The sequence below is a fragment of the Alnus glutinosa genome, chromosome 1 (genome assembly GCF_958979055.1).
Source record: "Alnus glutinosa chromosome 1, dhAlnGlut1.1, whole genome shotgun sequence".
Lineage (NCBI taxonomy): Eukaryota > Viridiplantae > Streptophyta > Magnoliopsida > Fagales > Betulaceae > Alnus > Alnus glutinosa.
In genome coordinates this window covers 20,795,554-20,817,341 of record NC_084886.1, presented here as the reverse complement: position 1 = coordinate 20,817,341, position 21,788 = coordinate 20,795,554, and the positions used below count along the sequence as shown (strand labels likewise).

The following is a 21,788-nucleotide window of genomic DNA, read 5'->3' as shown; positions in this document are numbered from 1 at the left end:
TTTAAAGGTGTTGATGATCACAAAAATAAAAAGAAAATTAAGAACTTCACTCTAAAGGTGTTTACTCCTCCCACTCTTTCAAAGGAAAATATAATTTTCTCTCAAAAAGGTAATTTAAAATCGAGCAGTGCTACGGAGAAGCACTATTTCCGGAATTCATCTGGAAAGTGTGCTTCTCCATGGCACACTTGTAATTATAATAATTACAAGTGGGCCATGGAGAAGCATTTTTTCCGGATGAATTCCGGAAAAAATGCTTTTCCCAAGCATTACCCTTTAAAATCTGAGTAATTTAATTTGGGATTCAAAATATAGGTAAGAGTTTAGTTTTGACTTGTGGAGGTAACAGGCCACGAATACTTAAATATGTCTATGAAATAAACAAAGAGAATGAATAGTGCTTGAAAAGATTAGATTATGATTTGTTTAATTTGGTTATTTGGTCACATAAGATTGAGCAATTGTCTACTCAAAGTATAAATTTTAGATTTATCATCAACATTCTAATCTTGCATGTGAACTCAACGAAATAAACAGACAAGGAAGTGAAGCTAAACAACGTACGTAATAATGGTATAGGGTGGGCAGGAAATTAATAATCAGTTGGCAAATCGAAAGAACACATGGTGTTGTCCTCGTGTGCGTGGTTTCATTCTCCAGCTAGTATATATATATATGTTCATGGGACCCGACCATGCATCTATATTGGTGGCTCCAAGTCATGCAGTCATCTCCAAAAATTAAAAATAAATAAATAAATAAAGAACCTTCAATATTATGATTAGAGTACTGCATGACTAAACCAGTATCAAATTAAATGGTATATAAACATATATAGTGGCAACGTTATATATATATAAATACTCTCTATATATATTATGAATTTTATTCAGGTGAAAAGTGGCAGCAACACATTCCCATCTCATGTTTGAGATAGGATAATTAAATATTCAAGAATATTAAATTTTCTTTTGCAAGTGGGGGATATTTGGGCCAAAAACATTGAAGCCGTAGTTCAGATAGGAATAAATACATGCACGCAAGTAGTAATCAAGGCGCTGCGAGAGCGAGGGGGGTCAAGGTCGGTGTAGGGTAAACCACGGACACGGGCTGAGGGGTTGGACCAAAATTAGATGGGACCATTATTCATTAAGGTGGTGGGTTGAGAGAGACAGTACAAAACAAAGTTCCTTTTACAAAACAAAGCCATGATTACACGTACGCACACCTATCCAATCCAACTTCGGGTTGCATCCACCCCTGTGATTGAACCTCTTTTTTGCCTCCTTTTGGTTTCATCATTCAGCTTTTGAATTTTCCTAAAGCTAGCTAGCGTTTGAAGAAGAAAAAAATGGTACCATTAATGGCACTGACAGTTAAACTGTACGTGGGTGGGCTAAGGGCTTCAACTTGCTGCACGACATGCAGGTCCAAGAGGAAGAAGCTAGGGTCTAAATGGGTTGGCTTTAGCTTTTGTGCCACAAAATATTAGCCCTTTTTCCCAATGGTTTCTGAAAAAGGCTCGGGGAGTAATCTTATGGCTTCTTCTTTTTTTCTTACTAAGATCGATCATGTGTGGGAGCATTACACATGTGAGTTGTGAGGGGGATAGGTAGTTGGCCGGTGTAATTAAGACCACCGGATTTGTGGCTGGAAGGAAGAGGGGCTGACACAATTACTTTGTTTTTTCATGGTGGCTTCTTGGTCCACTTAGAATCGACATCCTTAACCCTAGCCTAACTACGCGTACGTGTGCGTGTGTTCAAATTACAACCGAGAAGTAAAAGGACACACCGTTAAATGAATCAACTTCAAATTTTGAATTATCCGTGTCATTTAAAATGCAGAGGATCGATCATATTCCGAAGTAAAAGGCGCTGAAGGACAATTATGCAGCGATAGACCTGCACATGGGTCACATGCAGAATGCTTTATCGATCACCCAGTTCCCTTTGGTCCCCCATTGCATTCAAAAGGGTGCCTTTTTCTTTCTTTCTTTTCTTTTGGAAAATATTACAAACATTTTCCATGCAATAAAAGCCATGAGTAACGGTAAAGTTTTCCTCTTTGTCAAATGTCAATCAAGCAGTTGTAAGGATTTTTTAGTCAATCGGGTTTCGTGGCTGTTTGAAATTTTTGAGCTCCACATGGGTTATTATAAGAGAGTCAGCCCGGCCACTATCATCAGCTGATGCTCTTCATCCATTAAAAGCTTAAAACCCAAGCAATGGCTTATATTCGGATTTTGAGTTTTTCTTTCCCTTTGGACCTTTTGTATTGCATTCATGCCACACTTGGGTACTTGATGGGCTAGTCTTAATAACCATTATTGGGCCAGATACTGTATAGCCTCCCTAGACGCTGTTGTCGGTTGGTCTATATCATGGACCTCCTCGGTGAAAATTAGACCTTTTATGGAGAACCCATGCACTCTGCCCCATTATAGTTTAAAAAAAGAAAAAAAATAGTTTATATACATTTCCTTCTTGTCCGGTTGTCCCTATGTTATTATCATATTATGCATAGAAAGGAAAAACTAGATGAGTTAGGAGGAATTGGCATATGATAAATTGGACTTGTAAGGGTTTTATCGAAAGTTTATGTTGGGGGTGATATGTTAGAGAATATATTTTCTACATTGAAAGGAAATATATTAAAATGATATCGTACGTCATTTACTTTCTGTAGGAGTAATTGTAATTAAGTTTAATAGTAATCATATTAATCATTTGATTACCATACTTGTCTTCAATTCTCCACTAAATGAGAGTCTTCTGTAATATCATTAAGAAATAAAAGCAAAATATAACCCTTTAGACTTTATTTTATGGATGTAGGTCAAAAACCAAACCACGTAAATTTTTTTGTTTATATTTTCTATTATTTCGCTATTACTTTTATATATATTTCTATATCATTATGATTTTTTCATGATCACACTATATATAGCATGTGATTGAAACATGCACTACAAAAAAATGACTAATTCTTGACTGTTGAAAAGTGTCAATTAAAAAATTTACAATCAGTTTTGTAAAAATCGTCAGTAAAAAAAAAATTCACAACGGTTTCTTTTAAAATCGTCGTTAAATTTGTTGACGGTTTGGGAAAAACCGTCTAGAAATGTAAATTTCCAAACGGTTTGGGACCAAACCATCTGAAAAATTATACAAATGGTTTATCCCAAATCGTCAACAAATTTCACGAATTCCGATCGAAATTCGCTATCCGCATGTCAGTGGGTCATTATTTTACCTGCAGAAAAACGTGAAGTACTTCACGATTTTACACCTCCCCCTTTTGTCAAGTACGCCTCCCCTTTTTCTTCTTTTCCTCTTCTTTCTCCCTTGCTTTTTTTCTTCTTCTTTCTCGTTCTTTTCATTCCTTTTCATCCGAGCAAATGAGACAGGGAGATCAAAGAGACCGAAAGAGAGACCCATCCATGGAAGAGAGAGAAACAGAGAGCTTGAGGCAGACGTGCGGTAGGCTAGCCATCATTTGGGGTAGACAACAGCGCCTGGGTTAGTGGGTCATGGCCCGGTGATTTTCATTTTGTGTTTGTTTTGGGTTTGGATTGTGATGATTCACGGCTGAAAGAAAGGGTTGTGAAAATTTTTGGATTTGATTTGTGAAGGATTTTTAGAGACCCAGAAGATGAACCCAGTGACCCGATCTTCTGTTGATTTTCGGTGGAACCCGAAGGAGACCCATGACCTGTTGAACCCAAGAAGGACCGATCCTCCGGCTATTCAGCGGCGAGTCGAAGCAGATGAGATTTCCGATGAGCCCATGAACTAAAAATGACCCAAGACCCATGAGATCCGAAAGAAGCCCGATTCTCCGATTGCTTTCCAATAGAACCAGAGCTAATTTTCTGTCGATTGAAGAACAGTTGATTTATTGTTGATTTATTTTAAGTGCTTTGATATGATTATTTTCGGTTGCTGAATCGAAGCCAGAGCATACAAGGAAGAAGATTGGGGGTGAACAAGGACGAAAAGAAGAACCTAGAAGCTCACAGGACAAAAACTCATGCATGGATATATATATATATATATATTAATGATTCTGGACGGTTTGGGCAAAACCGTCTATAATTCCTGACGGTTTTGCCCAAACCGTTAGGAATTAAATTTTTCGACGCTACATTCTGGACGGTTTCAAACCGTCAAGAATAAACTGTCAAGAATTGATTCCTGATGGTTCACCTAGTTCTGGATGGTTCAAAACCATCCAAAAATAAGGGAATTTTTGTAGTGATGTGTTCATTGCAACAAACATCTCCTCCATCTGTTTGACTATGTGTTTGTCCATCTGGGTCTGGCAAGTGCTTAATGAACTCATCTCCTTCTCTATATGCTACAACTGATGGTCCATCATGTCGTAATGCGACTTTGATACTAAGTTGTTACATGCCTACGTAATGTGGAGTGGAAAATCAACAAGAATAAAAGAATTTTGGTAGGATCATTTGAGGAATCCTACGTCTCCTTACTTTAGGGTAGTTCGAGGAACCCTAAACCTCCTAACATCAAACATAAATGTTTGATAGTTAACTTCTCGATTATTTTATTAGCTTTCTAGTGTTTTAAATAGACATATAGAATGCATAGTAGAGAAAAATAAATATAAAAATAAAAGACTAACTGATCTAAACCACTTCTAATATTATCAATAATGGTAACATATTATCTCTAAATTATTCTATTCCTAAAATTCCTCCCATTAGACCTGTAACATCTTATATCTCATTTGAATTATTTTCAGATTTTACATAAAAGGGAATAGTACTGCTTGAGACCATCATGTTTTCTTGAAAATTGATCTGAAAAAAGTGATGTGGAATGGTAAAAGGGTAATATAAAGGAGTAAATGCTAATTGCAAAATTACATGTTTGCCATCCCACGTCACTTGTTCCAGAAGAATTCCGAAAAAATGATGGTCTCAAGCGTGCATTTCTCTTAGGGAATGCATTTCAACAAGACAAAATAATAAATTTGATAATGATAAATAAATAAAAATAACAATAGTAAAAGGAATATTAACCAAAGATCGATCACTAATCATTCACTAATTACACTTACCATTAAAGAGAGTCTAAATTTGGTAAGCAAAAAGTTGTTTCTTTTCCTACTCCTTCACCACATGAATTAGTGGTGCTAAGCCAAAGGTGGGGTTTTGTTTGTTTATTCACTGCATGGGAGATTAGCGGTATAGAAATAAGTATTGCGCCCAACAAATGTGCATAATGATCTTTATGGGTCAAAGTCAAAGGCCCGTGCACTCTAGGAAACCTCTCTGTTTGACATTTAAATTTCAAATATATATATATATATATATATATATATATATATAAGAGATAGAAGAAGATTAGAGATCATCTTTGCTAATTTTATTTGCTAGAGAATGGCTTCACCAGACATCATAAAGGTTGAAGAAGGGGATAGCTCTTCTTCCAACACCAATGGAAATTCCGGGATGTGTAATTCTTCCGACATTGTTCAGCTCGTTCAAAAGGTAACCAAATTTTTTCAAACTTACTTTGTAGGGAAAACTATACTTACTACTCTTAACATTTCATTACTTTTGCAATCATATCATTAAACTTTAAAAAAAGTCATGACATTTAGTGTATCCATCTTTCAAATTTTTTCAATTTCACCAATCCGTTAGGATTTTCCGTTAAATTCTGTTAAAATTCTCTAAATACTACCGTTTTTTCTTTTAATATATATATATATATATATATATATAAAGGTTCAAAAATTCATACATGTGTATTTTTGTAAATTCTGTAAATAGTAGGGGTATTTTAGGAATTTTGTACACGTGCAAATTCTGTAAATAGTAGGAGTATTTCAGGAATTTTGACACCTCTCAATTAGGATTTAATAGAAAATTCTAACAGATGGTTGAAATTAAAAAGAGGTGAAACATAGATACGCTAAATGAACATTTTTTAAAGTTTAAGGGTATGATTGCAAAAGTAATGAAAGATCAGGAGTGTTAAGTGATTTTTTTCCTAATTTTTATTATCAACCATTGAAAAAAAAAAAAAAAAAAGGCATGAAATTAATTAATGTGTACAATTATATACATAATGATATGATGCTCATCTCCTCCCTCTCAAGTTTCCAATTTTTATTTTTGCAGGTAATAGCTGAAGTTATTGGGACGTATTTCTTAGTATTTGCCGGGTGTGGCTCGGGGGTGGTTAATAAGATATATGGTTCAGTATCATTTCCCGGGATTTGTATAGTTTGGGGTTTGATTCTCATGGTCATGATTTATTCTGTTGGTCATATCTCCGGCGCCCACTTTAATCCGGCAGTCACTATCACTTTTGCAATCTTTAGACGTTTCCCTCTCAAACAGGCAGGTTAAAACCATTTGTTAACAATTCTCTATTAAAGGAAATGTGTTAGTGTTAGTGTGTGTGTGTGTGTAATGAAAAGCTAGAAATGGTCACTAAATTTAGTTAATTAATTCTCCGTTTGATTCGACGTAAAATGTGTTTGTTTGGTAATTATCTTTTTCTTTCATTTTCTTATTTTTACTTCTTCCAAAAAAAAAAAAAATCAACTTCAAAACATTTTAATTTTTTTTTCACTTTTTATATTACATCAATAATTTTTTATTAGTATTCAAATTAAAAAACTCACTACAAAATAAAATCTTTTTTTCACTTTTCCATACAAATTCTTTCTACTTTATATCACATAAATCACTTCTTACTACTACTAAAAAAAAAAAACAATCGCGTCAACTATCTTTACCAAACACACCCATATATGTTCTTTGTCGGAAAATATTTTCAACAAAATCGTTTTTTTAGAAACTAAATAAGCTTTTTATGGTAAGGCGATGGTCCAACAGTTTGAGAGTGAGAAACTCCAACTCAGAAAATGGTTTACGAAATTTTAAAACGGAAACCATTTTGCAAAACTAAAAGAACTCTTTTGATCGTTTTTCGCTTTGACTATCATTTTCGGTTGCACCAAACACCAAAAAAATACCAAAAAAATTAAAGTAAAATTACGCCAAACAGAGCTCAAAACTAATTTGTTTTTAATTTGCTTGCAATAAGACTCATTTACATGTGCTCGAGACAATAATTGATAGCTCAAAAAAAAACACACACACACACACACACACACACACACACACACACACACACACACACACACACATATATATATATAACTTGAAAACATTCCTTTTGCATTTTACTTTGTCACATAACAATGATCTTCAAATTTTGAGTTTGTGAAAAATAAGAGTGAATTTCTTGTGTTTTGCAGGTGCCTCTATACATCGCGGCGCAGATGATAGGATCAATTCTTGCTAGTGCCACGTTATGCGCTCTTTTTCCTATAAATAACAAGTATTTCTTCGGAACGACACCGGTTGGGTCCAATTTTCAAGCTCTCTTTATTGAGATAATCACCTCCTTTCTTTTGATGTTTGTTATTTGCGGCGTTGCCACTGACAATAGAGCGGTTAGTAACTCTTAACCAATTTAATTGATTATATATATATATATATATATATATATATATATATATATATATATATATATATATATATCTTTTCAAATTTTCCCTACTGATTAGTTCATGCTTTCTAGTGAAGATTTAAGGTCATTAGTTTTGTCGATTTTTATAATTGTGTAATCAATAGTGTTTCATGGTGATTAAGAAAATAGAGAAGGAAAAAAATAAATAAATAAACCATTAAAAAAACTACAAAAAAAAAAAAAAAAAAAATTCTTTACAGCACTAAAACCAAATCTCTCAAAATAAACACTTGCACACTTTTCACACCCCTCAGCACACTAAATTACAAAGCTCTCACCAGAAACTAATTAACTCACAATAGTCATACAACTCACGTTTTCTTTCTTGTATTGTTATTGTAACATGACTAATGTTCCATCCTAAATTCAAAGGCAGAGTGGGAAATTTGCACAATTAACCATGAAATGCTACTTCTAAATCCTTAAACAATCATCCCAGCGAAAAACCTGAATAATTTTTCTCTTTGAATTGACCACATAAACATATCCAATAAACTAACCATAGCTTCTACATCATTATATAATATCAATACATCTCAATTACAATCACATTTTACAAGTCCCAACAGCATAAAGAGAGATTGACTTAGATTAAGTCAGTGCCTCACTAAACAAAATCATGAAGGAATCCCTTCGATGATTTCTAAGCTCGCACATGATCTACCCCACATGACGCCTAAACCTGCAACATAAACAACATTTACATGATCGCGGTGTTAACCACGTTCGCATAGGAGGAATAATGAGTCAACGGTCTTAGCAGTATAAAACTCACTAAGTTTTCGTAATGAGCCGACAATTATTTCTTTCTACCCTACATTTATAATACATACCTGTAAATATATATATATATATATATGTTCCAATCAACCGCTTGGAAGCACATACATATAAGTCCATCTACAACATACTATTTATACGTAATTGTGAATATCTACATATGTTCCAATCTCTCGCTTAAAAGCACATATATGTAAATCCATCTACAACATATTTTATATTCATCATGTGACTCAGCTATACTTATATACTAACTTTCCAAACCTTCTGAAAATACAAGCATACGAATATATCTAAAACTATGACATGCATGATTTCTTGTATATAAGTCTTTTACATTTTTTCTTTCTCATGACTCTAGGACTTGTCCCGACAACTTCTAGGATATCATTTTCGCGTAACATACATTATCATGAGAGACTTTTCCTTAGGTAGTGAGAGCTCACAACTTATTTCTTTCGATGACCTGTTCTCTATAACATAATCCTTAAGTTAATAGGATCGAGGGCTCGCCCCTAGGAGCTCGTTCCTTAGTGTAATGCTAGAGACTCATCCTAATACTTTAATCTCTTATGCACTATGCTCATTCTCATGCTCATGCTTTCGTGTCATAATCATCATATACATGCTTTCATTCACATATGTTGATATACAACACTTGGCATCATATACTTTTCACATACTCATACGTCATTTAACATCACGTGCTTTTCATAAGATTTTCAACATGAAATCCTTAACTCATCATAAAGCTTATAAAATAGATCTCAATTCTCATTTTCATAAACATACTTTGAAATTCAAGAAATCATCGTCAAATCATACTTCAATATAATTCGAAGTATCGAAAGCATTCTCAAAGTATATATATATTGTCACAAAATATCACCGGCTCAATTTAAGTAAATATAACATTTAGTAATAACATAAAACCATAAAACTTAGTATCTTCTCTCAGTGAGTTAAATACTCAACTAGGCTGCTTGATTGAGAGCTTATGAAGGAATCATTAACGTAAGCCTCACAATAACACATTGAAACTAACCTAAAACACTTCCCAACTCTAAACACCACATAGGTTTTTGATTTGTCTCAAGAGCCACAATCCATGAAAATCCATAGAATTTATAGAGTTCCATTTGACAACCCAATAACTAAAAACACTAATCTATAAGGAAATCCTAGAACTAAGACCAAAATTCCTAATTCACAACACTTAAATAAATTCTAGGGTTTGTGTCTTATATTGATTTCCAACCAAAAGTAAACCTGTTACTTGAAAGGTGTTTGGAACTCCACTAAACACCAAATACCTAAATAAATTTGAGTGATTATAGTTAAACCCCAAAAATCAACCGAAATACAAGAAAAGTTAGGGTTTGTAGATTTACCTCAAACCAATCGATGAAAGCAACGATTTGCACCAAGGATTGTGTTTTCGAAGTAGAAAAAAAGGGGAGAAAATGAGTTCAAAATGCGGGTTTCAACTTTTATACCCTTGCATGTCCAGACGAATTAGTGAGCTGTCCGGACACACATCAGAAACTCAACTTTTGGTCTAACCCGTCCGAATACAACTTGCAAAGATGAACTTTTGAGCTACCCGTCTGGACACAATAATGCCCCGTCTGAATACACCAGTCTAAAACTTGTACTTAACCAATTTCCAAGTGTTCTTTATCATTTTTTACCTAGTTACTAACTTAATTAGTCCAAATTGTGCTTTAAATTCGTAATTAATATCTTAGACATTACAGTTACAACACTCTTTCTTTGTTAAATTGTGACATACATTACATAACTTTCACTTCTTCACCTATCTTTTTGCACTAAAGACAACATAGATGATCTTTTTTTATAGGGGGGAAAAAATGATCCACTACTTAAGATATGTTTTATTTTCAAATCGTTCCTGCCATCGAAGAATTTAACATAAATTGTGACACGTAGTGTACGACCACGTCAAATCCAAGAAAATAGCTCAACGTATATAAAAATGTCACCTCAACTAGAGACATGACAAGAAAAAATATTTAAAAAAAAAATTAAAAACAAAAACACAAAAAAAAAAAAACATAATATTTTTTTTTTTTGAATGGGGAAACCTCACTAAACTTCCTGCAATTACCCCCCACAAACTTTTTTTTTTAATAAAAAAAAAAAAAAAAAAAAAAAACTCTCAATTTAATGTATCCATCTTTCAAGTGGTTGAAAGAAGAGAAAAAGATAAACGTGAGAGAGTGGGGAAGAAAAGAGAGAGGCAATGAATAGAGAAAGAGGTGATGATGTTTATGAAGTTCCACGAACTTATCAAGCTCTTTTATATCGTGTTTCTCATTAAAAGCAAAGATAACGTATCTGGGATTTGGTCGCTTTAGCTAGCTATATCTCCAAAGTTGCAATTTCGAAGTCTCTTCATTTCTTTTTGTTGAGTACTTGGATAAAAGCTTTCTAGCTAGTGATGACATGTTGAATGTGTTCCAACATTTCCTTCACCACTATTGTCTTAATTACGAACATAGCTTTGCCAGCTTTAATCTCTATTTTCGAAGTCGACCCTCAAGATTCTATATAGGAAGTGGCATAGTGTCACTACTACCAACAATCTCCCAAAAATCCTATCGCCTCAAATACATATAACTCCATACACATTTTCAACATACTATAATTTTTGTTGTCAAGCCTCTCAATTGCACCAATGAACCAGAGATTCTTCATAGTGACTTTGATTCAGCACTAGTGGCCAATTCGTAATTGATCATCAAAAGAGGAAAACTAACGTCAACAATAAAAGGTTGTTGGCATCACAGTATTAGAGAACAAGGCTGGTATCACACTAGTAACAAAGTAATCACAACTCGAGATAAACTTTTAGAATACAACTTCCATAATAATACATATATATAATTGGAGTACATCAGCATAAATAGATATACATTTTTCAAGGGAAAAACTTATTGATAAGGGAAAAATATATATATAAAAAGAAAAAAAAAAAAAATGCCCCTTGAACTAACATCTGATTTTAGAATAGCCCTCAAGTGTACTAATGTGACCGTCAAACTAGCAAAGTGTGTCAAAAAGACCACTTTCCCGAAATATTTCTATAATAACCTTATCTCTTAAAAAATTATAAAAAATAAAAAATCAATCCATATGGTTCTTCTAAATTAGAAATCTCTCACTGTTGAATAAAAAATAATTCAAATGATTTCAAGGTTAACAAAAAATAACAATTTAGTCATTGTAGTCAAATTCCGTCAAAATATTTGACGGATTCTGTTAGTGTCAATGTCAACACCAATAAAATGATGACATGTGTCACTCTTACTAAAAAAAATATCATTGAAATAAAAATATATATTTATAAAACTAAATCACTTATTGCAATCAAATTCCGTCAAAACTCTTAACAGATAACGTTAGTGTGCCATGTTACCATTAATAAAATGACGACACGTAAACTAAAAAAGTTAAAAAAAAATTAAAAAGTTAAAAAAATAAATAAATAAATAAATTTTTTTTTAATCAGCCACCCATTTTCTTCTTCTTCTTCTTCTACTTTTTTTATTTTTTAATGAAAAAATTAAGTTTTAAATTTCTTTTACATTTTAGTTTTATATTAATATTTTTTTTAAAAAAAAAATTATTAATTTTTTATTTTAGTTTTTAAGAGAATAAGACTATTATTAAGGTTGGCAAAACGGGTTAACGTGTCGGATTCGGGTCAATCTGTTTGACCCGCCAACTTGTTAAGGGTCAACCCTGACACAACCTGTTTAACTAAAATGGTCAGACCCTTCGACCCTAACACGACCCACTTAAAAAATGGGTTGACACGACCCGTTTAACCCATTTTATAATAAAGTCTATAAAAATAAAAACACAAATTTAAACTAAAAAAAATCATATTGTTTGAACAATCATATTATTTCACAGTTGAAATATGAAACATTGAGTTGTTTTATTGTTTACTTTTTTTTTTGTTCAACTTCAAGTTCGAAAACTTGAAAGAAATAAAGAAAGGTAAAAAAAAAAAAAAAAACTCCGCTAATTTTTTTAGTCTTTGCTTTTTTTGTTCAAGTTCTAACTCAATAAAAGAAAAATATTAATTTGTTTTGCCTTTTGTGAGTTTTTTTTTTTAGTTCAGTATTTACTCTTTAGACAGTGAGAGAAAGAGAGAGGTAACATGATTATTTAAGTTTACTTTTTAATGTTAAAAAAAAAGGTTTAAATACACGGGTCAAACGAGTTGACCCGATAATGACCCGTTTATTAACGGATCTAACGTGTCAACCCTCTTATGATCCGAACCCTTTTAAGCTTAACCCTAACCCTTTAACTTCATCTTGGGTTCCTTGGGTTCGCGGATCGTGTCAAAAATTGTCAGTCCTAGTTATTATAGGAATTTTTCAACAAAAGTGACCCGGTTTTGTTGATGTCCTGTTTGTTGGGATTTTACTTTTGGTTTGATTGGAGTTGGAGGAGGAAGAAGAAGGCTTTGGGGGTAATTTTGGAAGTAGTTATGATTTGGAAGAACAAAAGTATTCTAGGCCGCATGTGAGGCTGAATATAGGGTCGATTTCATCGGTCAAGGTGGGTTTGGATTGATTTATAAAGGGGTTTTACCAAATGAGACTATGGTTGATGTGAAAAAGATTATAGCATCTGAGATTCAAGGAGATGTTGAGTTTTGCAATGAGGTTGAGATTATAAGAGATTATGCCTTCGAGCCACCTCCTTTCTCTCTCTTTTCTTTTCTTTTTTCTATTTTTAATTTAAAAATTAATTAAAAAATAATTCTTTGAGTTTATAATTTCTTTAAGAATGACACGTGTCGTCATTTTATTGATGCTGGCATGGTACAGTAACGGAATTCGTCAAGTGTTTTAACTGAATTTAACTTCATAGAGTGATTTGTTTTTTTTGGCATACCCTAGAGACCTCTGAGTTCATTTTGATACCACATGGAGCTAATTGTGAATCAAGTGTCGACGACTGATTTTGCATTTTCCCCTAAACTAAATACATAAGAAAACTACTACTACTAATCTAATTTAATCAAATGCCAATCTTCCAAGGAGCTGCTGCACGATTTCATGTACAATACAATGAGTCTTTCAAGCTATTGCTAGAATCCTTGTAGAATAAGGAGATTTCTTCAAATTAAACATTAGTTCCGTGAAGCACCATGTCATACGATGTTTCATCGTATGACTAGTTATATATATATATATAGCTATATAATAGTAGCACATGGTCTTTATCTATAAATGAAGCACCATGTCATAATAATTTAACGTTTTCTTTTATATGCATGCATTTATAAACTTCCATATTGATCATCTCACATTTTCACAAAAATAAAGTTCATATTGCTATAAAACATGTCATGTGAGTTGTAAACATTCACGTCTATCGTATAAAGTAATTATACTATGAAGGAACTAAAATAACAAGTATCTGTGTGAGTTTACTCACCAGGGTCATAAGGCTCCTCTGAATAACCTCTCAGAGTGTCCTTATCCTCGAAATCTATGAAATGATCTAACATCAATGCTCAATAAGGAGAGAGAAGGAGAAACTCCTATTTCCAAAATAGTCTAAATTTAACCCATTCTAAGATGATCTGAAGCTCTAATATGCTTCCTAACACAGTTCTAAGCATAGATGTATCATTTTTTCTTACAAATGCTTACCCAACAACCTCGAATCTCCTACCAATCAAAGATCCAACCATAAATCAAAGTCTAATCATATATATCCACATTAACATCTCTAAACAGTAAGTTAATCACAGGGAAATAACTAGCTAACACAAGATAAATATAACTCATAATCATCTAACCATCAATCCATTAATAACTCGTCATATCCAACCATAAAATCTTAAACCTATATAAATCTATGATTAATAAGATAATACAAAATGTAAATAGAGAAGTAACATGCTTAGAAGAACATCAAAGATGATATTGGAGTGAGATATTACCTTCTCTTGAAAGCAAAACCTCAAGACCTTCCTTCCTTCTCCTTGTCTCTCTCTCTCTCTCTCTCTCTCTCTCTAGGGTTCTCATAAGCTTAGGTCTACAAAAAATTATAACAAAGGGCGTAAGAAATAATTATAATAGTATCATTCACGCATAAAAGGGTAGAGACCTCCAAAATTATAATGTTGTAATTGCCCATCAAACGGTCGGTATCCAAGTCGAACATTCATGGCTAGGGTTGCATCAAACATTTGGTTGTCCTTACCAAACGTTCGGTGAGACCCGAAAACTACAAAAGTCCAAAAATATGACACTTCTCCCAACTCCAAATATCCTATGTTATAATTGGAGCATTCTTAACTCTAATTATTTATCGAGGTGTAACATTCCTCCCTACTTATAAAAATTTCATACTCAAAATTTCAAAATCCCAAAATGATAACACAAGAAGGAATATATTGTAACATTACCTCAACATTCATAGTCTCATAAGATCTGTAATCGCTAAATCTTTAGGCAACCTAACCCCATTTGTTTTCGAGCACTAGAGCTTCTTCGTGTAATAGAAAATAATCTAAGATGGTGTCCTCAAAAGATGTAGAAAATCAATTTGTAGATTGTCGAAAGCATCGTAGTCAATATTGCCCCAAGCTATTCCAATCATCTTCATACTTTGACCCCCATATCCATTAATTCACAAAACTTATAGTTTCACTCATAGCCGACTCTATAGTATCTTAGCCATGATCTTATACTTTCAAAACAGGAAACAAACTTCTCCTAATCAAATACTCTTAAATCAATCAACTATAATTGTCAACTGCAATAACTATGCACACAGTCCAAGACAAACCATGAAAAAAAAATCAACCATCTATATAAGATCCTTAAACCTCAATATTGACATGTGGAAGACATCATGCTTACCTACTAGGTCCGATGGCAAAACAGCTCGGTATGCCACTAAACCTACTTCTTGGTGATCTTGACAGGCCCCACAAAACTGTCTCTTACCAACATTATTCTGATAAAATGGTGACAGATTCTTTCGTCAGCAAAGTGTCTCACAAGAAGGTTTTCCAATAGTCGTTTGGTAGCTAGTGTTGTAGGTAAACCCAAACAATGGAAAAATACTTAATACAACCTTTGAAATCCAAGACACAAGTTCGCAACATATCTTCCAAAATTTGATTGGCCCTCTCTGACTAACCGTCGATCCATGAATGAAAACCAATGCACTTCAACTATGTACCCATCTCTTGTCATAAAATTTTACAAAATCTTTGGGTAACTCTAGAATCACGATTTAATACAATTCTTTCTCCGATTATCTACAAAGTTATCAACCTATGAATCAAAGTCCTTAACGAACAACACCTTTAATCATTAGCTCTTTAATCCTTCACGTTAAATGTTACAAATATCCTATATAATTCCTTACATTATTCATAGCACATACTCATATAATCAATAACAATATAATCTAGGGCTAAACGGTCTACATTCTGAACTTGACCTCGATCATATTCTAGAATCCAAGCATCCAACTCTTCCATTATTTCTTCAAGCCACTTACACTATCGATTTATTTCCTAAGTCACTTCCCTCTTACTTCATCTCTAGTAATATCCAAATAGTGTTATGAAAGTTACAAGTACAATGTTATCACAATTAGTATTAATAATCTTGTGCCTTAACATTACTGTAGTGGACATTTAACAAAATCATGAGTCTTACCATTAGCACACCTAACTTAATGTAACAAGCATCATGCATTAATCAAATTTTTGGCTAACATTACACTTTCAGGTCCAAAACTCTAACTCAAGTGCAATTACATAACAGATGAAACTAGCTGTTGTTTGAGCATGCATAAAGTAACCATACCTTCAACTCCAAAACAAAGCGAAACCCGCATGTCCTAAGCAATCATATTGGTCAAGCTTTTCTTATGTTCTTCCATTATTTTCGTTCAAGTAGGCCAACACCATTCTTGTTTAGCTAGTTGTAGTTTTACACGAAGTGGTCCACCTTGGTACATTGATAGCCCAATTCACTCCCAACCTGCACTTTTCCCAATTCAACTTGCCACACTTATGGCAAAAAAGCCTCTACTTCATTTCGAACTATGACTATTGGGGTAACATCCTCTTTCTTGGGATCGGGGAGTACCTCATACGTAATTCTTTCTCGAGTTAAGCCCACATAAAAACCTCATCGCTCCTTAATACCATAATTAGTGAGTCGTTCTTGGTACACCACCATCGCCTTACTTCTCTAGAGAAATTTTAGGACGCATACTTGACCCTCTGCTCCTCAGTGCAATCTATAGCTCGGAGCACCTCCTCTAAGTTTATAAGCCAATTCTCCACTTCTTTGGGCTCAGGTTTCCATCAAACATAGGGAAGAGATGCTCATGAAATTCCTGAAAATGTCAACCTCTTTTTCCACTAGAGGTCTCTTCTCCTCAAGCGTTGACCAATGCCTTAACCAGAAGACTTGCACCGTCTCAAATGCTTGAGTGGCGTCCAGTAGATTCCTCGTTTCTATAACGGGCTGGGAGGGTCCCTTGTCATCTTTGTTTCCCACGTCGTCCTGTCTTGGTTGCGTCAACAACGATTATCAGCCCTTGCTTCCAAGTATTACGTCAAGCCTCACTTAAAACATTAAACCCTATTACGAATCTTTCCTTAATAGGTTACTACACTAATACTACCTTATCCTATATCCTGCTGTAGATCTATATCTAACTACTCTATTTAGATCCCTCTTAATCCTTATAACGACACCTCCTGCAACAAGTGATACTAGTCCTAACTTAAATACCATATCCTATTCTAAATTAATCCTTAAATCCAATATCCTCAAAATCCTTTTATATCAATACATGATTTTTCTTTTACACTTACTCAATCCTATGCTCTGGTAATTGAATTCTCGAGAGCCTCCCAGACCTATTTACAAAGTAAATAAGTCTCAAGGTATCCATACTCATCAAAAGAGAATACTAAGCAGCGAAAACATATGATTTTTGATTATTTTATCAACATTAATAATTACAACCAAAGCATCTACTAAGAATCATCTCGTTAGTTGAAACCTTTACACTATACACATCATCGACATAAATAATATCCAAACTAATCCTTAATACACAATATGCCTCAAAAACTTAAGTTTGTAACATCACCCAAAAATACTAATTACCATAAGTGGCATCTGAAATCTTGCAATAAGTCCTCAAGCATTAGCTAGATGAATATCATTATGCCAATGGCTGCATTTGCCTTGAGGTCCTATTCGAATCCAACATCTATAGGTAGATCAACTATAAAATAACACAAATTTTAAAAGTGGAAAGATACAACCATAAGTCTACGATAGTAGATAGAATACACAAGGATTTTATGTTATCATGTTTGTGAACTCAGTTTGTATAAAAATACCGTTTAATTTACAGGCAATAATATGCAATATTGTTCCATCACTTTATAAATCATGTTAATGGAGTGCGTGTGTGTGTGTATATAATAATCAAGTCAACACACCACAATGTACTCCATATGGTCTACCAAATCTTGTAACCTCTTCTTGGTAGGGCTAGTGCTATCCTGAGAGACATGCAGTACAACACTGGTGCTCCGATGTTGTTGCATGCTGTCATCATTAGTGATCCTACCGGATTTAAACCACGGGGGACCTACACCACTAATGATGTTGTCATTGTGACCAACAATCAAACATGGTTGCACGGTTCACCTATAAAATCATTGAATCTAATGCCAAACAATAAATATAAATCTCTTGGCCATATGGATTAACCCATATAATACTATAGCCCATGGTCTACATTTGTACATGAAGCATCATGTCATTCAATGCAACTTAACGTTGACTTTTATATGCATGCATTTATAAAATTCCATTTTACATCATTCATTAATCATCTCACATTTCACAAAAGTACAGTTCAAGTTGCTCTAAAACATATTTCATGTGAACTGTAAACATGCACGTTTATCATATAAAGTAATCAAGCTATGAATGAATTAAAATAACAAGTATAACGTGTGAGTTTACTCACCAGGGTCATAATGCGCCTCCGAATAACCTCTCAAAGTCTTTTCACCCTCGAAATTTGTGAAATGATCCAACATCAATGATTAATCTAAGCTAAAATACTCTTAAACCTAATATGGGGTCAAAATGGTCATTTTGCTTGGCTGTCGAACATTTGTTTATAGGGTTGAACAATTGATGTTGATCGTTCGGCTAGACGACCTAATGTTTGTTAGTTTGGCAAAAACTCTTTCCAAAACAGTCCAAACTTAACACATTCTAACATGATATGGAGCTCTAATATACTTCATAACACAATCGTGTATAGATATGTCATTTCTTTATGTAAATGCTAACCAAACAACCTCGAATACCCATCAAAGATCCAACCACAAATCAAGGTCTAATCATATAGATCTACATTAACATCTTCAAACAATAGGTTAATCATAGGGAAATAACTAGCTAACACAAGATAAACATAACCCATAATCTTCTAACGATCAATCCATCAATAAATCATCATATCGTATCATAAAATCTTAAATCTACTTAACCCTATATATATCTATGATTAATAAGCTAATACGTAACGTAAATAGAGAGGTAACATGCTTAGAAGAGCATCAAGAACGTGATTGAAGTGAGAGATTACCTTCTCTTGAGAGCAAAACCCCGAGACCTTCATTCCTTCTCTCTATGTCTCTCTAGGGTTCTCATAGGCTTAGGTCGACAAAAAATTATAGCAAAGGGCGTAAGAATAAATGATAATAATATGATGCACGCACAAAAGGGAAGAGACGTCCATAATTATCTTTTCGTAACCGCCCATCAAACGTTCGGTATCCAAGTCGAACATTTGTGGCTATAGTTGCATCAATCATTCGGTTGTCCTTAGCGAACGTCCAAAAATATGACTCTTCTCCCAACTCCAAACATCGGAAGTTATAATTAGAGTATTTTTAACCCAGATTATTTATCGGGGTGTTACATAACATGGGCAGACTAACCTTGTTGAGGTGTCACAAATGGTATGTGAACTAATGCGTTTTGGATCTGAATGTCAGTTATTATGGCCCCTAAACAAAAAAATAATTAAAAAAAAAAAATGAGCACCTAAAATAGATAGGCAAAAATAAAATAAAAATCAATTTTTTTTTTCACTACTCATAGAGGGTTCTAATTTACTAAAAAACCCCTTACGGTGGTGGGAGAGGTGATAGAGGGGGGAGGAGCACGGTGAGGCCTAAAAATATGCTAGATTTAGGGAAGGAGAATCGAGATCTAAGGAGGAGAAATGGCATGAGTGGGGGCAAGGGGTAGCTAATGGCAACGATGGGAGAACGAATTAAGGAGGGTAGAAGCCGGAGGACAAGCTAGGGGGGTAGATCCAATTGAGAGATGGCAATATTTAGGGGAGGAGAGGCTAGATCGGAGGGAGGAAGGGCGCTATGGGTGGTGGCTACGAGCAGCAGGGGAGGGAGGCAGGGGGACGGGAGGAGGAGAAGGAAGGAAAGGGAAAAGGGGAAAGAGAGGAAAAATGATTTTTGGATGGCGATACTAAATTTCTTAATAGCAAAATGTATATATTTGATTTTTTTAGCCTTAGGTGCAAACATTACTTGTGGTTTACAAATTTTCATATTTTCATTTGGTTAATTATGTTGAAAAAACTCCCCCGCTCCCCCTCTTGCAGATTGGAGAATTGGCGGGAATTGCTGTGGGGATGACAGTAACCTTAAACATGTTTATTTCTGGGTAATTTCCCTAGTTGAAGTCATATATATATATATAGCCAGAATTTGCACTTAAATTGGAAATTTCTTAGAAAATTTTGATTTTCTAAAAAATGGTTAACACTGGTTTCCTCATTACATTCCAGGCCAATAAGTGGAGGATCTATGAACCCTGCCAGGAGCATTGGGCCTGCTCTTCTCTTGCGCATGTACAAGGGACTTTGGGTTTACATAGCTGGGCCCCTCGCAGGGACCATTCTTGGTGGTTTCGCCTATAATATGATTAGATTAACTGACAAACCACTCCGGGAGTTAACCAAGAGTGGATCTTTTCTCAAAAGCATGTCCAAAAAATAGTATCCTCAACTTAATTATTAGCCCTGCCCACTGCTTACACCCTTGTTATGCTGCTAGTGGCTTCCCTTAGGTTAGAGGAGGAAAACATCGATCAAAATTAACGTTAATGTTTTTATTTCATTCATGAATTCGACTCATCTACACATAATTCTGCTTACATGTTTGTAATACTCAATTTTATGCCCCTTGATGATATGTATATCTGCTATTGTCTCTAAACCAAATGATTGAATGAAATTCTTTGTTTGTTTGTTTACTTGTTTTTTTAAAGAATATATATATGGTTCGTCGGCCATAGATGATGTGGTCCTTTTACCAAATTTTTTTAGATTAGATCTTTATATATCTTAAGAATGTGATGCCACATGGTAGGGTCTCGGTTTGTATCATTCAGTGTGTCTTTATCAAGCCTTCATACAAATATATGATAAATGTCGTGGCCAGCTTATTTATTTTGTTGTTTTTGAAAGCTTGGTTATTTTGTTGTTTTTTTAAAGTGACATATATGTGTTCTTTAACCATGCGAGAAGCACGGATCATGATCGTCTATAATTATTTACCCGAATTTTTTCAACTTCGAACATATAATTGTAAGATATCACTTATAAAACCCACCTGACCGGATAAATGGTTGGGCAACCCAATTTTTAATTGGTCAAGTGGGTTCTATAAGTAGTCTCTCACAATCATCAATTCAAATTCTCTCAAATTCGGATAAATATATAATTATAGACCATCCTAATCCGTTAATGGTACGTGTCATTTTGAAAGTCCCTTTTACCAGTAAGGTTACCCAATTAGTTCTAGTTTCTATTCCTTGTCAAATGGCACTTCCAAAAAGAGCAATTTCTTCATGCATAGCTTCCAAGTTCCATCCTCTGAAGATAAACGTACGAGATAAAATTCCTAATAACTACTATAGGGATGATAGTATATATGATACCATTAACATCAAACCACAGCAATGTGGAGAATTATTTGTCTACTAGTTATATATGAAAGGATATTTATCAATGCTAATAAGCTTAAAATTAAGGCACCTAATTTTTTTTAATTGGGGGACGACTTAAAGGCATTGAGTTAATTAAATCTCGATAATTATGGTCTGAAACCAATAGCTTTCCATCACGTGACCTCTGATGCAGGCAAATGGGAAAATAATCCCTCCAGATGGCCAACTTTAACGTCTGACCATCAAACTTAAACGTCCTTTTAAAAGAATGCAAAAACAGTCAGTGGGATAGATTTTAAAGAAAACAATTAAATATATAAATAGGGGTGGTAAATCC

The 21,788-nt window shown here is 34.1% G+C and overlaps 1 protein-coding gene across 1 annotated transcript; it reads left to right on the top strand.

The window, feature by feature from the left end:
• Positions 1 to 5,407: 5,407 nt before the first annotated feature.
• Positions 5,408 to 20,499, top strand: LOC133858735 (probable aquaporin NIP-type). The gene is made up of 5 exons (XM_062294203.1): positions 5,408 to 5,518; positions 6,155 to 6,376; positions 7,303 to 7,500; positions 20,103 to 20,164; positions 20,289 to 20,499. Exons 1-5 carry the CDS (start codon positions 5,408 to 5,410, stop codon positions 20,497 to 20,499), a joined length of 804 nt encoding a protein of 267 aa, XP_062150187.1.
• The last annotated feature ends 1,289 nt before the right edge of the window (positions 20,500 to 21,788 follow it).